General features: G+C 45.6%; 1 protein-coding gene across 4 annotated transcripts in view; it reads right to left on the bottom strand.

Moving 5' to 3' along the window:
• Positions 1-23,785, bottom strand: part of PLPP3 (phospholipid phosphatase 3) — an 80,925-nt gene that overhangs the window by 21,538 nt on the left and 35,602 nt on the right. For all 4 annotated transcript variants that reach the window (XM_057712167.1, XM_057712176.1, XM_057712181.1 and 1 more), the window contains 3 exons: positions 20,518-20,675; positions 5,441-5,721; positions 4,994-5,051 (listed from right to left, as the gene is read on the bottom strand). In XM_057712167.1, coding sequence (XP_057568150.1) covers positions 4,994-5,051; positions 5,441-5,721; positions 20,518-20,675 — 497 coding nt within the window. The remainder of the gene's footprint in view (positions 1-4,993; positions 5,052-5,440; positions 5,722-20,517; positions 20,676-23,785) is intronic.

The raw sequence follows: 23,785 nt of genomic DNA on the forward strand, positions 1-23,785 counted from the left end.
AAGGAATTAGTGCTTTGCACACCAAGTACTGGTCTTTTGTGTTGGACTCCTGACTCTGGAGAAGCAATCTGAGAGGACTACACAGGTGTCATGGACTAAAGGGCAACCTGAATGGGACATTTGGAACTTCTGGCTCCTCTAATTCACCTGTCACACATTTTTATAGTGCCCACGTCTGAAACACAGGTGTATAGCTTTTGTAAGAGTTAGAGGAGAAGAGTCTCTGACCTGATCTTAAGCTCAGGAGAGCCTGTGAACTGACTCAGAGTGCCTCAGAACAGAGTTAATAGCCCTTTCCTCTGGGCTCCAACCCCTCAGCCCACCCCAATCAGAGAACTTAGCCAACTGTTTTGCAACTATTTATCTTTCAGGCTTTCCTCACAGAATGTGAGCTCTCTTGGTGTCCCCAGGTGGTCACACAAGGGCTGGCACAGAACAGGTACTCAGAAACGGCTAGATGAATAGATGATGGATGGATGGATGGATGGATGAGGCAGAGAGGAAGAAGAGGAAAAACATCCGGTGCTGTGGTTTACTCCCCCTTGGAAACAACAACCTTGTTCCTGGCAGCAGTTTCACCAGACACTCCCTGGATCTGTGGGCATGTCTCCTGGGCACCAGACCCCATCGCTCCAGGATTCTAAACACGTCGAACAAAACCTCAATGACTAACAACCACAGGCTGGAGAATATGGCTGTCAGAGTGCAGCCACTTCCCTGTTTCCTTGGTACCTGACAAACCCTCGGACACATCAATAGTTTTCACAGGCACCACAGTGAAGAGTCCTTAGGTAAACATTTCAGCAAAGAGGCAGCAAACACCACACAAGCCCTTCTTGATCTGTCAAGTCAGTGATGGGGAGATGAACAAACTTCTGATTGGAATGGAAAGGAGGATGGTCTGGAAGTGTCAGAAGATGCAGATTCACTCATCCATCCATCCATCCATCCACCCATTCATTCATCAAACATTCACTGCATTCTTAATTAAATGTCAGGTACTGTCTGGGGAAGGGAAAGACAGCAGTGAATCAAGAGACAGAAACCTCTCCTCCATGAAGCTTATAATTTATCTGATGGAGATACACAGAGAGTATGTCAGGTGGTGAGAAATTAGGGGAAAAAATAAGGCTGCAAAGGGAGTTAGGGAGCATAGAAGGGGGCGGCCAGGGAAGGCTTCTCTGACAAAGTGTCTCGAGGAAGGGGAGGGGCGAGGCGCAGATTCCTGGGAGAGAAGCCCCGCAGTCCAGGAAAGCCCTCACTGGAACTTGCTGCTGCCCGATCTGAGCTGCAAAAGGAGGAGCTGGAGCAAAGGAACCCCAGGGTCTTCTCAGCTCGCAGCACACTCTGCACACCCTGCTTCCTACCAGCCATCAAAGCCCTACTCAACGGAACACCTGCAGATCCGACGCCACCATCCTCCTTTCCACCTGTGCACAGGTAGTCCTTCCAGCCCTCCCACCATCGCGTGACTACCCCACAGGAAGCCTTCCCCGGCTTCCACCCTCCACTCTAGCTTAGCTAGGATGCCACAATTCTGAGCTTCCATAATACCCTATACACCCCCATCCCTCCTGCAGCATGTACCAGACTATCCTTATTGGCCACTTTCTCCTCTAGACTGAACTCCCCACGGGCCATGACCACGCCTTACCAATCGCTATATTCCCACCCCTAGCATGCGGCGTGGTGCATAACAGCCACTCAGTAAATACATGCTGAATGACGAATGTTGAAAGCATAGGTTTCAGTTCCTTGAGGGCAGGGCCTGGGTCTGATTCCTCTAGTAGCCCCAGAAGGCGGCAGCGTGCCTGGTACAACAGAGGTAACTCCAGGTATGCTATGTGAACTGGTGCCTGCCCCTCCATGTTGGCATTTTGTCCAAACAGCCAGGTCACCCTCAATCCTTGACCACGGAGGTGCTGGGCCAATCCAAATGTGGTCCTCTGGAGTTCAGACCAGGGCTCAAGGCTAGGAAGCACCGTTTAGGTTTATATATGCTGTGGGATTTCTCTGATTAGAGTTTGCATTAATCTCCGACAAGCCTTAACCTCATCCTTAAGCTTCTGTGCCCAGAGATAATTTGGTGTTTGCAGCATAGTTTTTCCAAGCTAACCATTTTACAAATCAAAATCTAATATGGAGCGCCCTCCAAGCCATGGGAGGCTCTAGATGGTGGCTGACACTGAAAGGCCTGGCGTAGGGATGGCTGGTGTTTTGGGTCCGCCACTCTCTGAACTCCATGGGAATCTAGACAGAATTGTCTCTTACTGTTTCCCATCTTCCCTTTCTGCACCTAGTCCGAACTTATTTTAAAAAGAACCACAGAGATGGAGAAATCAGGGGACACCATCTAATTCCACTCTTACATGTGATGGATGGTGAAGGCAGGGCCTAGAGAAGAAAAGTGGCAACAGCTCTGCAAAAACAGACACGACTGTCTCCACTTGACGGATGAGTATATCTGAGGCTCAAAACGTAAGTAACCAAATCACGGTTCCACAGCTAGTAGCTGGCATGGCCAGAGTCGCCTAGGTCAAGCCAAGGCTAAAGGCAAACACTGTCAATGCCACACCTGGCCGGTTCAGATGGGATTCTCCCCAAGTCTCCAGAGAAGCTGTGAATCACAGGCCACCTGAATAAAAGCCCATGGGGCTCTGTGGGAGATCGAGTCCAACTTGGGCACTTCCTGCAGCCCAACATAAAAGCACTGAGGGAGGGGGTCTAGGGCCTTCTTTGACGCACTGCAGGATCTCCCACTGCCCCAGTCAAGCCGCAATGGTGTTCTTCAAACTTCCTTTAGAAAACGTTGCAAATTGGACTTTTAAAGGGTTGAGATTTCTGTGTAACATCACATAAAAAGGAGCCCCGGTGAAGGGCACTGTCCTCCTTACTTCTTAGCCCTTACCTGCAGAGGTTGTTTTAAGACAAGATAATCTTAGAGCTATAAAGAGAGCCCTATGTTTGCAAGCTGTATATGTGGGTGCCTGTGAGTTCTGAGTGTGTGTATGTTTGCAGGAGCTGCGAAGAGTGTGTGGTGTGTGCATGCAGGAGTGTGTGCAAAACTGCTTCAGAGATGAAGGATTAAGGAGGCTCTTTTCTTTCTTCCTCTCTTTCTTTCCTCCCTCCTCTTTCCTACCTGGAATATAAAGCCACTCTAATTTTTTCCTCCCTCAAAGATGCAAATAAACGTTCAATCACAATCCACTCTTCGCCCATCACCCCCTCAGACAGCTCTTGCTGTCAGGAGGTGATGGGATGTGGGGTAAGGGGGCATCTCGTCCATTAAAGTAGATGTGAAGAAAGGCAGGTCACCTTCAAGCAACATTGAAATTAGGGTTGGAGCTTATATTCTGTAAGTTTATCCTGCAGAGGTTTGTGTGGTTTATTTTTTGTCGTGCAGCACAAAGAAAAGAACATACAATGATGCTAGGGTCATAAAGACCAGCCTTCAAATACCTTTTCTGGCTCGTAGATTCAGATTTGTTTGTTTGTTTGAAACTGCAAACAGTGTAATCAAACTACATCTCACTGGGTTACCAAGAGAATTTTAAGTTATAGCATGAGAGCGACACAGTGCCTGGCACAAAGAGGGCACCAGAAACCTGTCAGCACTTTTACTTTACAAAACAGTGAAATTATATTTTGTAAAATTGCTTCCAGCCCTGGGTAAAATATAAATGGAAGAGGACACAAAATATCATTGCTAAATTGTCCTTCCTAAGAGAAAAGCAAAAACAAATCCAAAAAAAAAAAAAAAAAATGAAGAATGGTGAGAAATGCTATCCATGAATTTTAAAAATCCACATTTAATGTTTTTAGAGTTGGGGCCCACCTTTTAGCTCTGTATCCTAGGTAACGGGAAGCCTGGAGGCCTCCAGGATTGGAAAGGACTGGGGAAAAAAAACAAAACAAACAAAAAAAACCTCTTTGCTGTTTTTTTCCAACTCCTAATTATGTTTTTTAAATAAATCGAAATCAAAACGTTCTTTTTCCAAACAGCTTATGCTCCTCTGAGCTACGTCTGACCTCTCAGCACCTTCTCGCTCTGAACTCCATCAAAGCAGGCGAAAGCAGGAAGTGCCTTGGCACATGGACCTCATTCAAGGGGAGAGGAAAAGCAGGGGGACCATATTTAACTGACAAAGAGAAACAGACCAGCAGCTGTCTATCTATGCAGCAGCTGGAGGGGAGCAGGGCGCTTCACCTACACCATCTCAGCGTCACCAGGAAGAATGGTCACAGGAAGGCCAATGTGGGGCCTCCGACCACGGCTCCACCACTAGCTGAAGGCCCTCCAACACACTGCTGCTCCTCTCTGGGCCTTGGTCTCTGCATCTGAGCAATGGGGCTAAGGATTTCCTACTTCACTGTCTTATTATGAGGTCACGTGTGCTCATAGATACAAAAGGATTTTGTAAAACTCAAAATCACTCTGTAGTCAGATAACAATTTCAAAAGCCTTCCCATCAGTGAGGATGGTGGAGGACTGGCACAGAGAACATTACGAGGGATTTGATCAGAAGGCATGGATTTGAGCGACAGTTCTGGTATCTATCTAAATTTTGGCTGTTCGCTTGAATTCTCTGAGCCTTACTTAGTAATCCTTCCCCAAAACAGAGATAATATTACTTATAACATAAGGTTTCTGGAAGGATCAGCTGAGTTAATGGATTTTCAGAAAACGGTGCTTCTTACCATAAAATGTTATACAAGTGTCTTTACCACTTAATCATTCCAAAATGGGTGCTCAGTCCTTATCAAGCAGCCATGGTAAATATTATTTTTATTTGAAAAATGGGAAAAGTCTGGAAAGTGAAACAACTTCTGCTAACTCAGTGGCAGGGCTCAGAATAGAAGCTAATTCTTCTAGCTAACCTCTTTTTCAAAGATTTCTCCGTGAAGTCTGTCCCTAACCATTCTGACGGCTCTCTGTACAGACAGGATTTAGGGTGGGGCTGGACTCCACTAGAATCAGAGACAAAGTACTTACCACCAAATACAGCATGGTGTACATGGAGAAGGAGGCATGGCCAGAGAAGAAGGACCTCCTGTAAGAGCAAGAGAGGGCCACATAAGGGCCACATCCACATCCCCGATACGCGTCTGTCCATCTTCCCTCCGTAGACTGTGACCCCGAGAGCAGCACTGCCTTGTTTGTTTTTGCGTCCTTGCTAATGGATTGCCTGGAACCCAGCAGGCACCCATGAGCACATGGACAAATGAAAGAGGGAATGGACTCAGCAACACTCTATCGTAACTGTTTACTTACCGTCTATCTCAATCATCTGACTGTGAGTTTCTCAAGAATGGGGACTCTGCCTTATTCACTCATCTAAACCAGGGCCCAGCACTGAGTGCAGTACCCTACTGCGTAGGTGCTCACTGAACTGCCTGCAGCGAAGGCACGGACACGGTGCCATGGGAGGTGGGGCCTCACCTGGCTTCCTGGACTTTGCTGTCGTCGCCTCTGCATTTGTAGTTTTGAATGTAGCCCTCGGAGCAGTTGATTTGACTGAAATCAGGGTTGCAGACGCTCAAGAAGTGAGGACGCAGGCGCCCTATGGAGACTTTGGCAATGTCTGTGAAGGACTGGCTGATGGCACAGCCAAAGAGGAAGCAGCCCACTTGCTTATAGAGGGCTGCCACATAGGGGTTCTGGATCGTGGACCGGGACTTCTCCTTCAGGTAATAGATGCGGTAGAACTCCCCTGTGATGATCTGAAAGACAACCGAGAAAGGAGTTAGGCAGTATCAAGACCCATCAACAAAAGTGAGGCTGTAAAGCACATTTAATGACATAAGAGGATATTCAGTACATAACTGTAGGTTATCATCTAGAAAATCCAAATTTTCTATTTAAGAAGTATACAAAAAAAATTTTTTTTAAAATAAAAAAAAATAAAAAAAGAAGTATACAGACACAAATGCTCATAGGAAAAAAGAGTAAAGTGTTACAGTCATTTTTTCCCTTTTTAAAAAAGTCCTGCATGGCCATATAGTATCTCTGTAACAAGAAAAATATGCAATCAAATATATTTATATGTAAATACGAGGGTGAGTCAAAAATTATCCACCCAGAGTGCGGATAATACATAAAATAAATATAATATATAAAAATATATTATACACACACATATATTTAAAAACAAAGAGACAAACAAGGACTCAGCTATTGAAGAATCAAGGTCATGGTTAAGGGTGGCCAGAATGTCTGAGGGTCTGAGCAAATCTCCGGATTCTGGGATTGGTGGTAAAGGATCACCAACAATGATTGGACTTTACACAGGGGCTCAGTCTGTGCTACACTGAGCCATGGCCGAGGTTTCTGTGGGAAAGGGTGAATGCTCCCAGACCCAGGCCTGGGTTTGAATCCAGCCTCTGCCACCTACCTGGTGTCCTTCCAAAATAACTTAAACCTCTGCAGAGTTACTACCAGAAATATGGTAACATAGATGGGAAATGCCCTGGGTCATAGAATGTGATTTTTCTCATTCTACTCTTTAGAAGTAGGGTATGGTGACAAGAACACTGGCCTACAAACCAAGAAACTTTTCTACAAGGCCCTTCGGAGTTTGTGAATACCCGAGACCACCTGCATGGTCCCCTCCAGCCTGAAGGACGGTGAGCAAGTCTGGGTTGTGGCACCCTTCCTCCACCCACTCTTAGGGGAGATTTATCACCATTAAAGAAGCATGGGGGAGGGGGACTTCCCTGGTGGTCCAGCGGTAAAGAATCTGCCTTCCCACACAGAGGGTGCAGGTTCCATCCCTGGTCAGGGAACTAAGATCCCACATGCTGTGGGGCAACTAAGCCTACACCTCCACTAGAGAGCTCGAGTGCCACAACGAAGAGCCTGAGAGCTGCAACGGAAGATCCCGCATGCTGCAACTAAGACCCGACACAGCCAAAAATCAATTAATTAATTTTTGAAAAAGAACCACCAACTACTGATACCTATTACATACCAGCATTTATCTTTTATATTCTTTATTTTATGAAATCCTCACAACCACTAAGAGATAGATTGAGGCTGGGGGAGAGGAAGCACCTCAACCAAACCTGCCCGGTTTCACGTTACGAATGGGGATGAGGGGGTGGAAGTAGGGAAGTAGGGCAGCTGACTCAAACGCCTACAACGCCTACACAGCTGAGGTCCAATTCTGCCCTGGTGATGCACCCCCACACAGCCTGCTGCCCTTGCCTTAACTTCCAAGCACAGCCCAGGCCACTTCCTGGCTGCAACCGCAGTCCAGGGACAGCACTGTTCAACTCATCACTCACCACAAAGTCCCTTTCACACTTCCTCACGGGCAAGGCTGATGAGCCACACTTGCCCTTTCAGGGAACAGAGAGCACGTTCCCAACCACAAGGGAAGCAACAGACTGACACATCCGGGCACTCCGTCTCAACGTCTCCCATCATTCTTTTACAGCTGGGGACGGTGTGGAGGCTGGGGCCTGATCCAAGTCCAGGACTCCCAAGTCTGGGGGAAGGATGGCCACGAAATGCCAGCTGGGCCCAGGGGTGAGCAGGTGCAGTTGGGAGCACAGCGACCAGCACGGCTAACATTTATACCATTTACACAGTGACTCTGTGTTTATAAATGCTGGATATTTCTAAGTGCTGCCCTTTGGTTTCCTAGATCATAGTGAGTTTCCTAGATCGTATGATTCCATGCTAGAGAGAGGTGGCCGAAGGCCAGTCCGGTCTGGCTTCCTGGCTTAGCCATTCCCTGGGAGAGCAGGACTATCAGCTGAAAGAACAAATGAATGAAAGGGAGCAGGATGGTGGTCCTCACGGTCGTTTTATTGCACAATTGGAAATGTCCTCTAAACATTACCAAGAGTCCTTTGACAACATATTGCAGAGATTAAAATCTGAGAAGCCTAGCCAGTCATAAATGAAAGGCTCTATTATATATGGAAGAAACTGAGGTCCAAATTAACTCACATCTAAAGATTAGACCCAGGTGTTCTAACTCTCCACCCAGCATTCTTTCCTACCATTCATGGTCTAATTCCCCTTTTGAACCTGTTTATACTTTTACCCTATGTAACCTCACGGGCTAACACGTTCCAGATGTTTATTACCACCATCATGTTCTCTCTTTCTTATTCTTTATTTATAAACCATGCTCATGTGACTTTAGACACACGGAGGAAAAGCACTGAACTAGGAGTCAAGGGGCCAGGGTTCGAGTCCCTACTCACTGAGCGACTTGGGATAAGTCAGTTTCTCCATTTGCAAAGTGAGGGCGCTAGACTCTGTGATTTATTACTTCATAACTGCCGTGACATTTATTCCCAGCTCTCCTGCGCTCCCTCCACTAGCAGCCTCCCAACCAAGCAAAGATACTAAGCAGTAGCAGAGGAAAGGTACCTCCTCGGAGATGACACCACAGGCAAGGAGCAGAGTGAAGGCCCCATGCACAGTCCCTGACCTTGGATGGCTCCTGAGTTCCTTGAACCATCCGCTGCTACAAATTAAGAAAGTGTTTCTAAATTGACGTGGCTTGAGCATGATTTCCTATCTGATACTGAAAAAGAACACGTGGGTTCCCCCTGCAAATCAGCATCTCTTACATCACTTTATTGATTAATCTCAGGGGAGTCACCTCTTTGCTTCAGTCATCTTAGGGAGAAAGGGTTTGATTACACCTCAAGGACCATTTTCAGCTCTAACATCCCTTCATCCGAAAACTTATTCTCAGTGCCACAGTCTTGCAAACAGCAAGCTGCTAATTAAAATACTTCCTCCTCTCATAGGAAGCTAAAGATATAAAGAGAACATCTGACAGCCCCTCAAATTCCCAATAACAACCCTAATAATACTAGCAGCCTTTTATATTTCTTTCGCAATTTACAATTTCATTTAATCTGCAACCTGTGAAGACAATATACCCTGTTTACAGGTGGGAATACTAAGGCGCTGAGAAATAACGACTTATCTGAAGGATCTGAGGCTAGTAAGCCGACAGAGTTAAGAGCAGAGCCTAGACATTCTGACTCTCAAGTTCAAAGACCAACAGAAGAAATACCTCAAGATCATTTTATTATTTCTATTGTTATTAAAAACAATTTCCACGGTAGAACAGCAACTGCATATTTTCAAGGACAGGACCAGGCTGAAGCCATTTAGCAGACACATGACTCCAGGACCACATGGCTTCTGGGGCAGCCCTGACAGATCTTGGAGTTAATGAGCAACAAATTATGTATTTTCTCCATCCCCCTGTACAGAAGGGTCGGGGAGTCGACAACACAGCCATAAATCATCATTATGAACCAGCCGCGTTTGGCTTCTTGTAATCCTAACCCTTAAAAGACCATTTAATGAAATTCGGGCTGCCCGAATACCTCACTTCTGCAGAAGAGGCGAGGGCTTAAATTGTTCTCCGACACGTTACACACCTAACTCTGGAGTTTCAGATTTACTGCTTTCGGACTTTATTCATTACTCACAATGTTTTTATTCCTGGGTAATAAAATAAGCTCTTCCCTCCCCCTCCATCTCCCCCTACAAAGGCTCTGTCCCCACTCCCAGACTCCAGCCCCTGGAGCCCTCATTTCTGCTTCAGTCAGCAAGGTTGTGATATGTAAATTTCATGGTTGCGAAAAATGCCTTCAATGTCGATCCCTTTCTGAAACAGCAAGCAACAGATTCTGGGGTTGATGGCAGGCTGCCAGGCGAGCAGAGGAGAAATCTCCCCTACCTGCCTTTTAAAGCACTTGGCAGGAATCTGGAAACTAATAAAGTGGGAAAGCATTGCAATTAAGCTACGAGGGGACAGAAAGGGATCAGTCAATCAGTCCTCGCCCGAGAATGGCCAGAGTCTGGAGGGAGGGTGACTCCAGCTCTAAGACAGCTCCTCTTCCTGTCTTTTCTGGTGCACAAGAGCTCAACTGCCCACATATTCACAAATATTGAACTGTTCCAGAGAGGAAATTTGGAAAAACATTAGGAGAGACATTTTGGAAAGGAGAGAGCACATGGTGCACGAAGCACTAACTTTGGACACAGAAAAACCTTGGTCTGAATCCCATCTCTTATCTTGGACCTAGACAAGTGACTCAACCTTTCTGGGCTTAGGTCTCCTTGTCTATGAAATAAGAGTAATATCTTGACATGTACACAGTACTATGTTTAAAACAGATAACCAACAAGGACCTACTGTATAGCACAGGGAGCTCTGCTCAATATTCTGTAATAACCTAAATGGGAAAAGAATTGGAAAAAGAATAGATACATGTATATGAATAACTGAATCACTTTGCTGTATACCTGAAACTAACACAACATTGTTAATCAACTATGCTCCAATATAAAATAAAAAAACTTTTTTAAAAAGCTCAGAAAAAAAAAAAAAGAATAATATCTACCTAGCAGAATTGCCAGGGGATTCAAGAAGGTAATATATCAGATGCCTGGTACTTAGCAGAAGAGCCATGCAAACATTAATGTTTTTTTTCCTTCCTTCGGAAAAAGGGAAACAAAAAATTAACATAGGCATACCTCATAATCATGTGCTTTGCAGATATTATGGGGGGTTTTCTGTTTTGTTTTGTTTTTTGTTTTTAACAACTTGAAGGTTTGTATCAACCCTGCGTCAAGCAAGTCTATTGGCACAATTTTTCCAATAGCATTTGCTCATTTCATGCCTCTGTGCATTATGTTTTGGTAATACTTGCAATATTTCCAATTTTTTCATTATTATTATATTTGTTATTGTGATTGGCAATCGATCAGTGATCTTTACTGTTACCACTGCAAAAAGATTATGATTCCCGGAAGCCTCAGATGATGGTCAACATATTTTAGCAATGAAGTGTTTTTTAATTCAGGCATAGACATTGATTTTTAGATATAATGAGACTGCATGCTTAATAGACTACAGTTTAGTGTAAACATAACTTTTACATGCACTGGGAAACCAAAACTTCGTGTGACTCGCTTGATTGCAATGATCTAGAACCGAACCTACAATATCTCCAGGAAATGCCTGTACTTTTACACAAGTACCTCTTTTCCATGATAGTTCTAAGAGCGCCTTGGAAAGGAACATTCCACAAGAAAGAATTTGGAAGTACCACCCCTCCAGGGTGGAAACAGAAAATATGGGTATGGAGATGCTGGTTTTGATCATTTTATCTAGGATGTCTTTTTCTGGGGAACAAAGCAGAAAGGAAGTCTAAATCCCAGACAGCAAGGGCAGCCCTACTGCATTGTTCATGTTATTCCTAACGGTCCACTCTATAGATTATCCCAAGAAAAGTAAGACTTTTGCAGTGTCCCAACAATCCGTCTTTCAGAGCCTGAGAACTTATCTTCTTCCCCTGCTGAGTTCGAAGAACAAACTTCCCTACATTCTGATCTGCTTGAATGATAACATCTGCATAGCAAGTTACAGCTTACGAAACATTTTCCTATCCACTGTGTTATGTACGTCTCACAACACCCTATGAATTGCTAAATTATTATCCATACTTTATAAGTGAGTATGACAAAGGCCAGAGAGGTTATTGAATCACCCCTGGGAATAAGGATATGGGCAGTGGCAGGGTTGTTGCTGCAGCCCGGGCCTCCCGCACTCTGTCCAGTGGCATCAAGCTGGCTTTCTCTTAGAAGCCCTAGCAGGTGGCAGGACGGATGTCTCCAGTGAGACAGACATTCCCTGAGCACCTGGGAAGGTCACATAACCCTATCAGGCATCTGCACATCTAGATCCCTGCCAGCCACAGAGCACCAAGCTCCCCCTTCACATTCAGCTCTGCGGATTAATGAACTTCTTTCAGCCCAGAAGAGATTATTCATTCAATAAACATTAGATAATGGAGAATAATGGAGAATCATTTTTTTTCACATTATTTCTCAGTCCCAAGGGAAAGGAAAAATGCAACATATCTGAGTCCTGCTTCTAAGGATGGAGACAGAAGTGTGGCTGTGTTTTCTCTGAGCTAATGCTCCATCCATTGCAATGAAATGCAGTATCTTTAGTGACTAGAAATAACAGATGAGGGATTTAATTCTTCTCCCACTTGACTGTCTTCCACCTCTTGGCAGGAGATCAGCACCTGGCAGATCGGTAAAGGCAATGGGGACCTCGATCTGTCCAAGGCCATCATCGGAGTTTCTGGGCTTTATGGGTAGGTCAGACTCCAACATCTGGAATGTGGACAGCAAAGAAGCCAGAGAGAGGTTACCACAGAAGCTATTAATGGTTGAAATCAGTAGTGGCCACCCTAAGCCCACAAGCTTTACAAAGAAGGCAGTTTGAAGCATGAAGCATTGTATTTTCCAAAGTCAGGGACTCAAAGCCATGTGTCTCCTAGATGACCAGCTCTGCCTACCCATGCAAAAGTCTCCTGACTGCTCTCTCCGTAGCATTGCCTATTGCCCACCTCTCATTCCTTTTGACCTTGAACTTCCTAATGTCCCTAACATTGCCACTGTGCTTTTCTTCTTATTTCTCAAACACTCTTCTCCTTCCAGTGGCTCCATGCCTGGGTTCTACCAGATAAAGGTAGGTCTCCCTAGGGTTGCACACTTGCCTTTTCACTTTTCAGCTGCTCCAATAGTTTCAATGATTACCTCTGTGAAGATGACCTCCAAAAGGGCATCTTTCTCTCTCTAGTTTCAGCTTACTCTTTACCCATATTAGTCAGGTTCCAATCTTCTGCCAAATCTTCCAACTAGTTATCAAACTGATGTTATCAGAATGTTAACCCGACCAAGTCACACTTGTTCAAACTTCTGCCCCAAACCTCAATTCTCTTCCCTTCATTTCTACTCAAAATTCCACCAAACACACACCTGCAAAGGCAGGATATCTTAGACACACCTCCTCCCCCACTTTACTCCATTGTCATAAAATTCTGTTCATCCCACGCTTGCAAGGTATCTCACACCCATCCTAGTCTCTCTCCTCCTCCTGCATTACCACCACTACGACTCAGGCCTCATCCTTAACCTTGATTGGAAAATTGGCCTAGTAAGCTAAAAATACTTTCATCAATCTCTAGCCAATTAACTGGAGTAAAAAGTCCTCAGCACTCAAGGAGTTTCACAGTCTTGCAGTAATCTCTTCCTACCTCATCTTTGTCTACTCCCTTACACTCTATTTCTCCAGCCAAACAGGTCTGCTCGACATTTCCTAAAAACGCCCTATTGTTTCAGTCATGGCAAAGCCATCCCCTCTGCCTGGGATATCAGGCCCTCTGATGAAAGTCCCACCTCTGCTTCAAAGTAGAGCTCGAGTGCCAACTAGTGCACTGGGTTAGAGTTTGGGTTCTTTTACTCACGAGTCTTGGACAACTGAGCTCTATGACTCTCAGTCCCCTTATGTGTGCAAAGGGGGATGATATGATGACAGTACCAAGAGCTCAAGGGTTGTCGTGCTAATTAAATGGGACGAGTGCTCCTTGAATGATGACGATGATGCCCACGACCAAGCCCTCACCAATGAAAATGACCTTCAGTGATCCTCCTCTCAACTCCCGTGGCACTTTATTTACACCTTAGCTCATCTACAGCATTTGGCCTGTTTCGTCCTTGAAACTCACTCTCAGGGGTGCACCACCCTTCACTGCCCTGAATCTCTTCCAGTTCCCTGATCGATTCTTTAGTCTCCTTGAGGGTCTAACGGTACACTCGGTCTTGTACTTGGCCTGCTCCGTAAGCTCCGAACACAGTATCTGCATCTTGTATATCAGCTTCTAGGCCAAGGGGAAGCCTAGAAGCTGCCTGCTTGTTCTAAGGAAGGTCTCACCCAGGGATGTTATCACTTTCTGTACAAACCACTATCCCACACTGTCAATCTCAAGCAGTCATCTGCCCAGTGGTCTAGACACTCTGTCTTCCTCCATACATTGAGCTCTCTACACCCAGGAACTAAAGATTTTCTAGCTCGCTAAATAAAGAGCACTCTGCACAGACCCTAGCACAGAGTGGGTCTTCAGTGTCAGTTCACATGCTGGGCTTTGAAGCCAGACAGACCTGGGTTTCTACTCCTGCTCCCTATTCACTAAGCAAAGTAACCTCACACTAGCCACATCCCCCTCAAAAGCGTCAAGTCCCTCTCTCATTTGTAAAATGGGGTAAATAATAGCTACCCCCTGTAGCTGTGGAAGAGGATTTAAGATAAGGCATATTAGTTTCCGGCCATTAGATAGCTCATCAGTGGTATCTGATTCTCTACCCCACCCTGTAACACTGACTCACACGAACAGATTTTCCAGCCTCCTAAGCATTATCACTTCAAGTGGAGTATATCATCACCTTCATATTAGATACATTTTCCAAATAGTCCTGAACCCCTAAGCGCGATAGTAACTAAGGAAGAATTGCTGCAGAGAGTGAGGGGTGGAGGGGAAGGCAAAAACCTAAATCCTAATCTCAATGCCTGTGTTTGTTACATCGCAAATAGGGCCCCTGCCCACCACCTCACCCCCACTCCCATCCTTGAGGGTAAGAGGGCCTCGGAGGAACACTGTAGCCCACTGATCAGGGATGAGCCAGTTGAGGGATTAATGTGACCACTCTCTGTTGGTGGTCTTCGTCATTGCACAGACGTAGTGTATTGTAAACTAGGAACTGGGTCTCCCACCAAGGCATCGCTGGGCCAGCCCGACTTCACGTTTTTCAGAGTCGAAGACTCGACTAACCTTTAATGAGGAGGCAAACTTGGGGAACCTTGTTTTCTTGGCAGTGCTCTCTCAGATAAAGGGGGGGGGGAGGAAGTAATGAAGTCCAGATGTGGGCAAACTGAAGCCTGATCCTGAATAAACAAGTCTTGGAGGTAAAAGCTCTTCTTCTTGTCTCTGCAGCCAGAAATGTGCATGTGGTACAGAGCAGGCCCCCAACATTTCAGGGAGACAAAGAGGACACACGTCCCTGCTCCCTAGGTCCTCTGACGTCTTTTGGCCTAATGCTTGTGAGTTTCTGCCCAAAATGTATGGCCTCCTCTATGACTTTCACAAACATATACATTGAACATCCAAGTCTGTGCCTTGCACTAGCAATACAAAATCAAATCAGACCAGTCCCTACCCTGATGCAGCTAGCAAGATAACCAGGAAACAGACAAGTAAACAGACATGACAGTTCAGTACAGTGACTGCAAAGACAGAGGTGGGTCCAGGGCTCTCTGGGAACTTTGGAAGGTGGGGGAAGAGGCAGCCAAAGGAATGCTTCCTGGAGAAGGTGATAGTTGCTTGGTGTTTATTTAGTACTTACCATGTATAAGAAGAAAAGACCTGATCTCTGCCTTGCAGGAACCTATTATCTAGCTGGGGAGACAAGATGTGGACACGAACCACATTACAAGGTGATGTGTATTGAAGGTGCTATTTGTCTGCTTGAGATGGGGCAGCTTCTGGCAGTTCAGTGACAAGAAACAACACACAGCTTGTTGGGCTGAGGTTCCACACTGGATGCCCAGCAGCTGCCACACCCTGGGGGCTTGATAAGTAATCGTGGAAGAGGGGCAGGCTTTAGAAGGCAGCAGCGTGTCATTATTTAAAAAAAAAAAAAAGCCTTGCCTTAGAATCAGAGAACTCCTGGTCTGGCCCTGCCACGCATTAGTTATGGGAAAGTCACTTCATATCTTGATCCCCAGTTGCCTCAGCTGTACCAATCCACCCCCTAGCAACCCTACCAAGTACAAATAAGAGAATGGACACAGGAAGGCCACTTTGTACACAGTACGACACTCCAGAAATGAAAAGACTGATTCTCACTGATGACACACGTAATGTCACTTGATTTGATCCCCAGACCTAGCCTATGGAGTTGGTGAACTATTGTCACCAATTTACAGTGAAGGAAGGTATAGCATTTTTCCAAAAGGCTCAATGGCCTGTTTGAAGTTGAAGGACAAAAGTCACAGAATGAATAAGCTCAGAAGTTAAGCCACGAATCTCAATCAGATGATGCCGAAGTCCGAGCTTTTTCTCTAGTGAGGAATATCACTGCAGAGGTCAAAATCAATGGGATCTGAGGAAAAGTAACGTTTTTATGGCCAGAGGGAGAAGGGGATTCACTCACGAGTCATCAGGCTTCAACTCCTAGATATTAAGACTCTTTATTAAACCCCTTCCAAAGTCTGACCAAAGCAAGCACTGAGCCCATGTTTACTTAAAAAGAATACTAAGCATTTTTCCGTATTAAAATCTTTGCCCATAATTCTCTTCAGGGCGCGGGGCAAGGCAAATCAGAGCAGGCTAGATAGGAGATGATATTTACTGTTTTTGCTCCTAATCTCACTGCTGCTAGAGTCATTAAACCCTTACAAGACAGGGATAGGAACCACTGCCTTGTGGATTTGGAAGGAATTCCTATTATGCTGTAATTCCAGAATCCGCACTACATCTGAAAAAAAGAGGTCAAAATGACTAGGTTTTTCCACATCTCCTGCCATAGAAAGGTGTCTGCTTTCTCTATGACTCCTGATATTTGCATCTCTAAACCACACTCTAACCCCCACTGGCATGCCGTTCCTTTGTTGTGGGGACTATTCAGACTGGAACAAGGGCATCCAAGTCAGTCAAGGCTTCTCTTGTTGTTTTAAACAAACCTGACATTCGGTGGGAGGAGGCCTGGGCGGCAAGTAGCAGGATGATTAGATTTCCAGCTCTGGGTCCCCCTCCACCCTCCCGACTGTCATTCACGCCCTCTGATCAGAAGCAGATTCTGGAGAGAGCCAGCCAGGCTCCCTGCCCAGTCACAATGGGAGAGAGGGATTGTTGTTGTTGTTGAATTCAAGCTGTATAGCTTTTCCAGAATTGAGTATATGTATTAACGGGAATTATTCACTTTTCCTCCGAGGTCTTTGCTTTCCCTCTTTTTCATGAGCGCTCTGGTCCTTAATGACAGGTAAGCGGGCAAGCAGACCTCATTAGGAGCCCACATCGCACACACGCCTCCAGCTGAAATGCAGAGGCAGCTGGATCAGGAGGTAAAAGTTTTCTTGCAAAGAGCACTGGAGTGAGAGTCAACAGACCCAAGTTCTCATGAATAAACTACAAGGAAAGAGTGGGAGATGTGATGAGTCCAAGGACTGGAGGGCTTTCCTGACTCTACTTTTATCAGGTATAAGGTCTGAGCTAAGTCACTTCACCACTTTTTGACTGTTTACTCATTTACAATAAAAATAGCGAACATTTACTGAGTATACTGCTTGTGTCAGGCCCTTAGTTACTTTCCATACACTGGTTCATTTACTTCTGAAAACCTTCATAAGCAGACATATTCTGTCCATTTCACAGATGAGCCCACCGAGGCACAGTGAGGTTCATTAATTTGCTACAGCTTCCATAGCAGAGGAGCTCAGGGATGAACCAGAGCTTACGCCTTTAACCCCATGAAAAACTGAGACACCAGAAAACCTCATGTGCGTGTGGGCGAGGGTGCCGCGCAACATGAGGGGGGTGTTTCTATGAGGGCAAAAGGCTTGAACACAGTCCCAGGTTTCTACGGCACAACAGTAGCACCTGACAAAAGACACCAATTATTTCAGTATTTGGTTGGCTGGCCTTTCTCAGAATCAGAGGGAAGCCCCATCCAAAACTATTTTGCTGACACTGTGTGGGAGGGGGAAGCATCACTGTTGCCCATCCTGCATAACCAAGGCCCCAGCACATGACTGTTTCAAGGAAACCTGGGAGGTCAGGGAGCATGTTAATTAAAACATTCACGTGACATGAGGAGAGAGGCCAGCCACAACTAAGCTCTTCAAAGCACATTTTTCTTAGAAATGCTAGCATCTCGTGAAGAAGAAGGGGCTGGTCCTGGCAAAAGGCAGGGAAAGAGCTGCTGATCAGGAATTGTGCTTGAGGAAGGAAAAGCGGAAGAGAAGCAAGGACCTCAAAGAAACAACACGAGCCCCCTGTGTCCACCTAGCCCACTGCAGCCCAGCATGTGCCCACAGAAGGGATGGCACTGAACCCCACAGCAATCCCCCAGCATGAAGTCAAACAGCACTCTCCTTTTACAGGCGAGGAAAATGAGGCTGAGAAAAACCAGGGAGTCATCTAATTCATGTAGTCGGGGGCGAGGGGGGGGGCCCAAGCCTCTGAGGAGTGTCTCTCTCCACCGCCCCGTGTCTGGGAGCAGCCCACTACCCAAGCCCCTAACAATCACAAGTAAAGAGAGGGAGGATCCCAGGACATCCCTGTTGCCGTGCTATTCTTATCTCAACCTCTCCAGGTTAGAATCGGCTTCTAACAGCATTCAATTAACTGAGCCTCCAAGTGTCAAAAACACCTGTTCAAACCTTAGCACAAGATACTGTGTTAAGTATTCGCCTTCCATTACAAACATTTTTTCCAGGCAAAGCCATTCTTCCTAGAGAACTCAACTCTGCACTGTTAGTTTGGAGCAAAGAGTAAAATTAGATCTTATATTTCGCAGCTTCTGAACACAAAGATCCTTAGTCCACCTTTAAGGAACTACTACAGTTGCCAAATGGACTGTTTTTCTTTTAAAGGTTGGAAAGAATTCTACTAGCCTCCCTACCCCCTCTCCAATGTCAAACTGTTGATTGTGTGCCTGGTTTACGATGTTGTTAAAAAACAAAGAGGGGTCTCAAAGTTTATAACCAACCCCCAGAGTGGGGAAGTCAAAAGAAACACTTCATGCAATGAGCTCCCTGGACCATCAGCAGCTTACATTTGATGCAGAGAAGGCAAGAGTAGCTAACTGCCTATCCCACGGAGCACTTGGATACGACAGCCAACCGATAATCTGAAATCAAGCCTGCAAGATGGACAGAGGGCTTTGGAATAAGCCAGGTTTAGGCTCGAAATTTTACTTGATTCAGACTTTGAGTATATCATTGAACCCCTCCGAGCTTCTGATTTTCCATTTGAATGAGGGGGATACTAAGCCCTTATTTCATATGCAATATTCTTAATATTAACTTTCTTCCTTCTTGGCTTGCTAACACAGGCCAAAGATAAGCTTCTGACAGGGCAAGAATAAAGATGCAGATGCAGAAAATAGACTTGAGGACACGGAGTTGCAGGGGACGGGGCGGGAGGGGCACGAAGGGGAAACTGGGACGAAGTGAGAGAGTAGCATAGACAGATATACACTACCAACTGTAAAATAGATAGCTAGGGGGAAGCTGATGTATAATAAAGGGAGATCAACTCGATGATGGGTGATGCCTTAGAGGGCCAGGACAGGGAGAGCGGGAGGGAGTCACAGGAGGGAGGGGATATGGGGATATATGTATAAATACAGCTGATTCACTGTGGTGTACCTCAAAAGCTGGTACAAGAGTGTAAAGCAATTATATTCCAATAAAGAGCTTAAAAAAAAAGAAGATAAGCTTCCAAGCTAGGACGAAAGCAAAGATGACTCAAGGATCTAGAAGAGATAATTTTTGATCTTGGTGGAGGTGATGCTTATCCCTTTGCCCATAAGGCTGGGGGCTCAAGGACAAAGGAAAAACTTAGAAAATACTGGAGGTGTGGAATGGATAGCTATGAAAATGTAGGAACTACAAATTAGAAGGCTGGATTACCCTCGGTTACTCTCCCCCCCTCCCCTGTCCTAAATGGACACATCTGAAACAGGGCAGTGACCTTCTTAGTAGAGCTCAGATATACCATACCCCGATTCCCATGAGGCTACCATTGCTCAAAATAATTCTGGACCTTGTCAAGTCAGTGGCACATTTTTCCATCTGCAATGAGGGCTTCATCCTCTAAGGGAAGATCTGGGTGTAAGTCTAGACTTTATACCTGCATATCAGCAACCTGGCCAGCACTGAAAAGTTTGCCAGGTACTTCAGTATTCATGATCTCTTTTACTCCTAACTGCAAAGTTTTGAAGGAAGATGGTCACCCTTGGTTTTAAAGATGTACAGCTTGGCAGGGGAGGGCCAGGTCTAGAAGCTAGGTCTCTGGATTGCAAGCCTCGTTTCACTTTCACTTTGACACCACAGCCACCGGAGGAGCAAATTAAACAATATGCCAGAGTATGCCAGTGGCATTTTCACTGTCAGAGCAGTGCCACAGCAGTGTGGAAAGAATACAGAAAATGCCTGAGATATTTGGAAAGGCATTTCCCCCATCCTCTGGGGCTCAGCTTTATAGCACAGTGGCTCAGTGCTCAGACTCTGGGGTAAGGGACAGCTAGGCTCAAATCCCAGCTCTACCACTCATTAACCAAGTGACCTCGGGCAAGTTATTTTTACTCTGCAGACCTCGGTTTCTTAATTTGTAGAAGAAAGATAAGAACGATATCTAGACTTTATTAGATTGTTGTAAGGATAACGCATGCAGAGCATTTTAGAAGGTTGCTTAGCATACTTTTATAATACTTACAGTACATATGTATTTAATATTTTAAAATACTTTTAGTAATAGTATTAACTGCATGAAACCGTGTTAATCAAATGAAATTCTACTTGAACTTCCAAACTTCTACTAGCTTAGATAGTCCATGATATGCTACAGGTGAGCCAGACACGTTGTACACGGCAGTCTGGGCGCGGCGGTCTGGGCGCTTACCGCGAGGATGGCGATGACAATCCCCACGGCGCAGAGCACAGCATCGTTGATTGTCTCACTGGTTTTCAGCGGGTACTTGATGCTCTCGTCATTGCAGTAAAACCCCCGGTGGTAAGGCTTAATGGTGCTTGTCTCGATGATGATGAAGGGCAGGCCCGCTGGTCCAGATGGAACCATCATCGCATATACCAGAAAAAAACAAGAGAGAGGGAAAAAACATCAATGCGAGGAGCCCAAAGAATAACGACCTGCAGCGAAGACCACCCCAGATAACAACATTGACAGTGATGTTAATTCCTTGCATTTGATCTACAGTCTGTACAGAGAGCCCTCTCTACATGCACCCCTTTCCCTTCTTTAGTCACCGCTAAGAAAGGTGTAGCTTGATCCTCTTGTCTTATCCAAAAGCACAGAGGGAGGCAATGGAAGTGGCAGGGCGGGAGCTTTTCCACTACTCTACAACATCTTGCTGAAAATCAAAGCTTAATTTGTAACAATTGCTAACATAGCCCCAAATCTAATGATGTCTCATGATGCCTCCAGATGCCTTCCTCTCTCAAGCCAACCATTTCACCTTCGAGATGCTCGCCACAAGGCTCGGCGGCATGGAATTCTGAAGACCCTGGAGTCAGCCTGAATTTGAACCCCAGATCCACCACTTCCTAGCAATGTGACTTCTGGTTCTCTCTCCATCTTCCTGAGCCTCAGGTTCCCCACAAACAAATTGTGGTGATGACTAAGGGGGTATAAGGAAACAAAACACCTAAAACTCCTAGCACAGTGCTGGCACATAGTAGCTGCTCAGTGAAGGCCATTTTCAGTGTTTTTCTTTCACTGTTCAAAGAGTCACTGGCAAGACTGAGCAGAGCTGAGCTGGGCCCTGCTGCCTGCAGACCTGGAGCAGAGCCCAAGGGCACCAGGGGCATCGAGGCACTCTTGCAGCTGCTGCTGGTTTATCAGTGTCCAGCTCAGATGCCATTCTCTTAAAGGTCATGGAAAATGGATTCTATCAGCTGCCAGGAAAGGCCCTCATAAGCCTGACACAAAAAGTGAAGACCCACAATATCTCTTGCTTGGACACGGCAGCAGCTTCCAAAATGGTCCTCGCCTTCTGTACCTCTTACACACATCCACCAGTTTACTTTCTGACCGTGAGCATGTCATGGCCGTGCTCAAACTTCTTTAATGGTTCCCCATTGCACAGGACAGGATGATGTCCCTAAGTACGACCTCAGGAGTTCTCCACGACCTGAACCTCCCTGACACGCCCTCCAACAAAACAGGACGCAGAGCCTCTGTCTTGGTTTGTGCTCTTCTTTTAGGCTGGAAAGACACTTCCTCCCCTATATCCAAGTTCAATACAAGCCCCAATGCCACCTCACAAAGGTGAGCCACTGAAGATCAGGAGTAAGGAAGTCCATGGCAAACATCTAGTCTATGATCTGACAGCCACCATTGCTGGGCACCAACAACGTGTAAAGTATTTTGTGTCTATTTTTGCACTGAATCTTCCAACAACCCTGAGTAGTCATTTTAAAATCATGTAAGCACTACTATCTCTCACCTTCCAGTGGACAGAATAGAGGCTCAGAAAGAATACTTAGCTCACTCAGCGTCTCTTAGTCCACCCCAAAGTGCCTAAATCCCTAATTTAACTCTGTAAATTGGTTTCATCCATATATGAATTTCATTAGTGGAAAAAAAAAACCCACAATAAGCAGCCGTTTAAAAGACAAGATTCCATTTTCATGTTTTTCACAAAGAATTAAGCTCACGTCATGTTGCTCGAAGGCTGAGCCGGCCTCTTAAAAAAAAAAAGTGTACCATGAACTCCAGAGTTTTTCAATGAATTTGGTCCAGACCGGCAGCGATAAAAATGCTCACTTTCTAAAAAGTGTATTTATGTATCACTGTGCATACACACATGGATTTATTTGGTTTTATTCTTTGGATTTATTTGAATTCTACGGCTATTTATTTTGTGACCCCTAACTGCTTCCTGCTAGAACAACAATTTACTTTATCAAATTCATACTGGTGCTTTGAAAAGAAAGCCCAGCCACACACCACAGCATTGAGCCTGACCTTCGGAAAGTAAACAGACAGGGGCCCTGAAAGGCAATAACCATTAGCTCTAGAAACTCTGTCTCCACGACAGAGAAAAGGAGGGAGGGGAGACAGGGAATACATGTTCTGGCTTAGAGACGGCAAGTGCAGTTAGGTGATCTTCTTGGGGTTGGGGCTGGGAGGGAAACATATCACGTGGGCCTGAGCCATCTTCATTCCACTGCCTAAACATTTTGAAATGTGGCCAAGTTGGCTACGAAAAGGAGCTGCGAAGCCAGCGGTATGATATTAATAGTCCGCTGTTAAAGTTCCACACATCGTGATAAACACGGTTAGCTTCGCATCTGAGTCCGGCCACAGCCTCCGTGGTGCTGGGGAGCCAAAGCGTTGCTAAGGAACTCAGGAAGGGAACAGACCCCAAGTTCCTTACATTTGTGCTCCACTCTTAGGCCCCCAGCTTCTATTTTTAATAGTGTTCACATGATAGGCCTGGAAAACATATGTTCCTAAGGACAATAAAACACATATAAAAGAGCTGTGGAGTCAGACCGAACTCGGTTAACGATCTCAGCTCTGCTCTCTACTACTTGAGCAAGTTACTTCCCATCTCCGAAACCCCCTTCTCATCTGCTCAATGGGAAAGACAAAATCTTGCTTTGGGATTGCTGGGATGATATAATACATTAATGTATTCGTTCATTCATCCATTCAACAAATATTTACTGTCTTACGTACACCTACTAAGTACAAGGAATACAAAGATGACACGAACCCTGCCCTCAGGAAGCTTACAACCTAGTAGGGGACGACGCACATCATGGAATAAAAGCAGTACAGGACGTGATTTTAGTTGGAAGAAACCGGGCAACAGCACGGGATAGTGTCAGCACAGAGCCCCACAGAGAAGGTTAGGAAAGAAACTCTGTCTGGTCAGTCCCTTCACACTCTTAATCTGGGAACAATCCAAATCCTCTTCCTTCCTTCCTTCCTTGTCCAAGGCTTGGGGGGCGGGGGGCAGTTCCGATGCCAATGATGTGGGTGACGACCGAAAACAGACAAGCAGTTGGATCTGAATATGGTCCGTTTTATTTTCTTGAAAGGCGTGGAGACAGCATTTAGAAAACCCAATGGGCTTTTCTGTCTCCCCTGCAAACTTGTGGTATGACTGGGGGGGATGCTAGTCAAATCTTGACTTGGCTCC

The sequence above is a fragment of the Hippopotamus amphibius genome, chromosome 1 (assembly GCF_030028045.1).
Source record: "Hippopotamus amphibius kiboko isolate mHipAmp2 chromosome 1, mHipAmp2.hap2, whole genome shotgun sequence".
NCBI lineage: Eukaryota > Metazoa > Chordata > Mammalia > Artiodactyla > Hippopotamidae > Hippopotamus > Hippopotamus amphibius.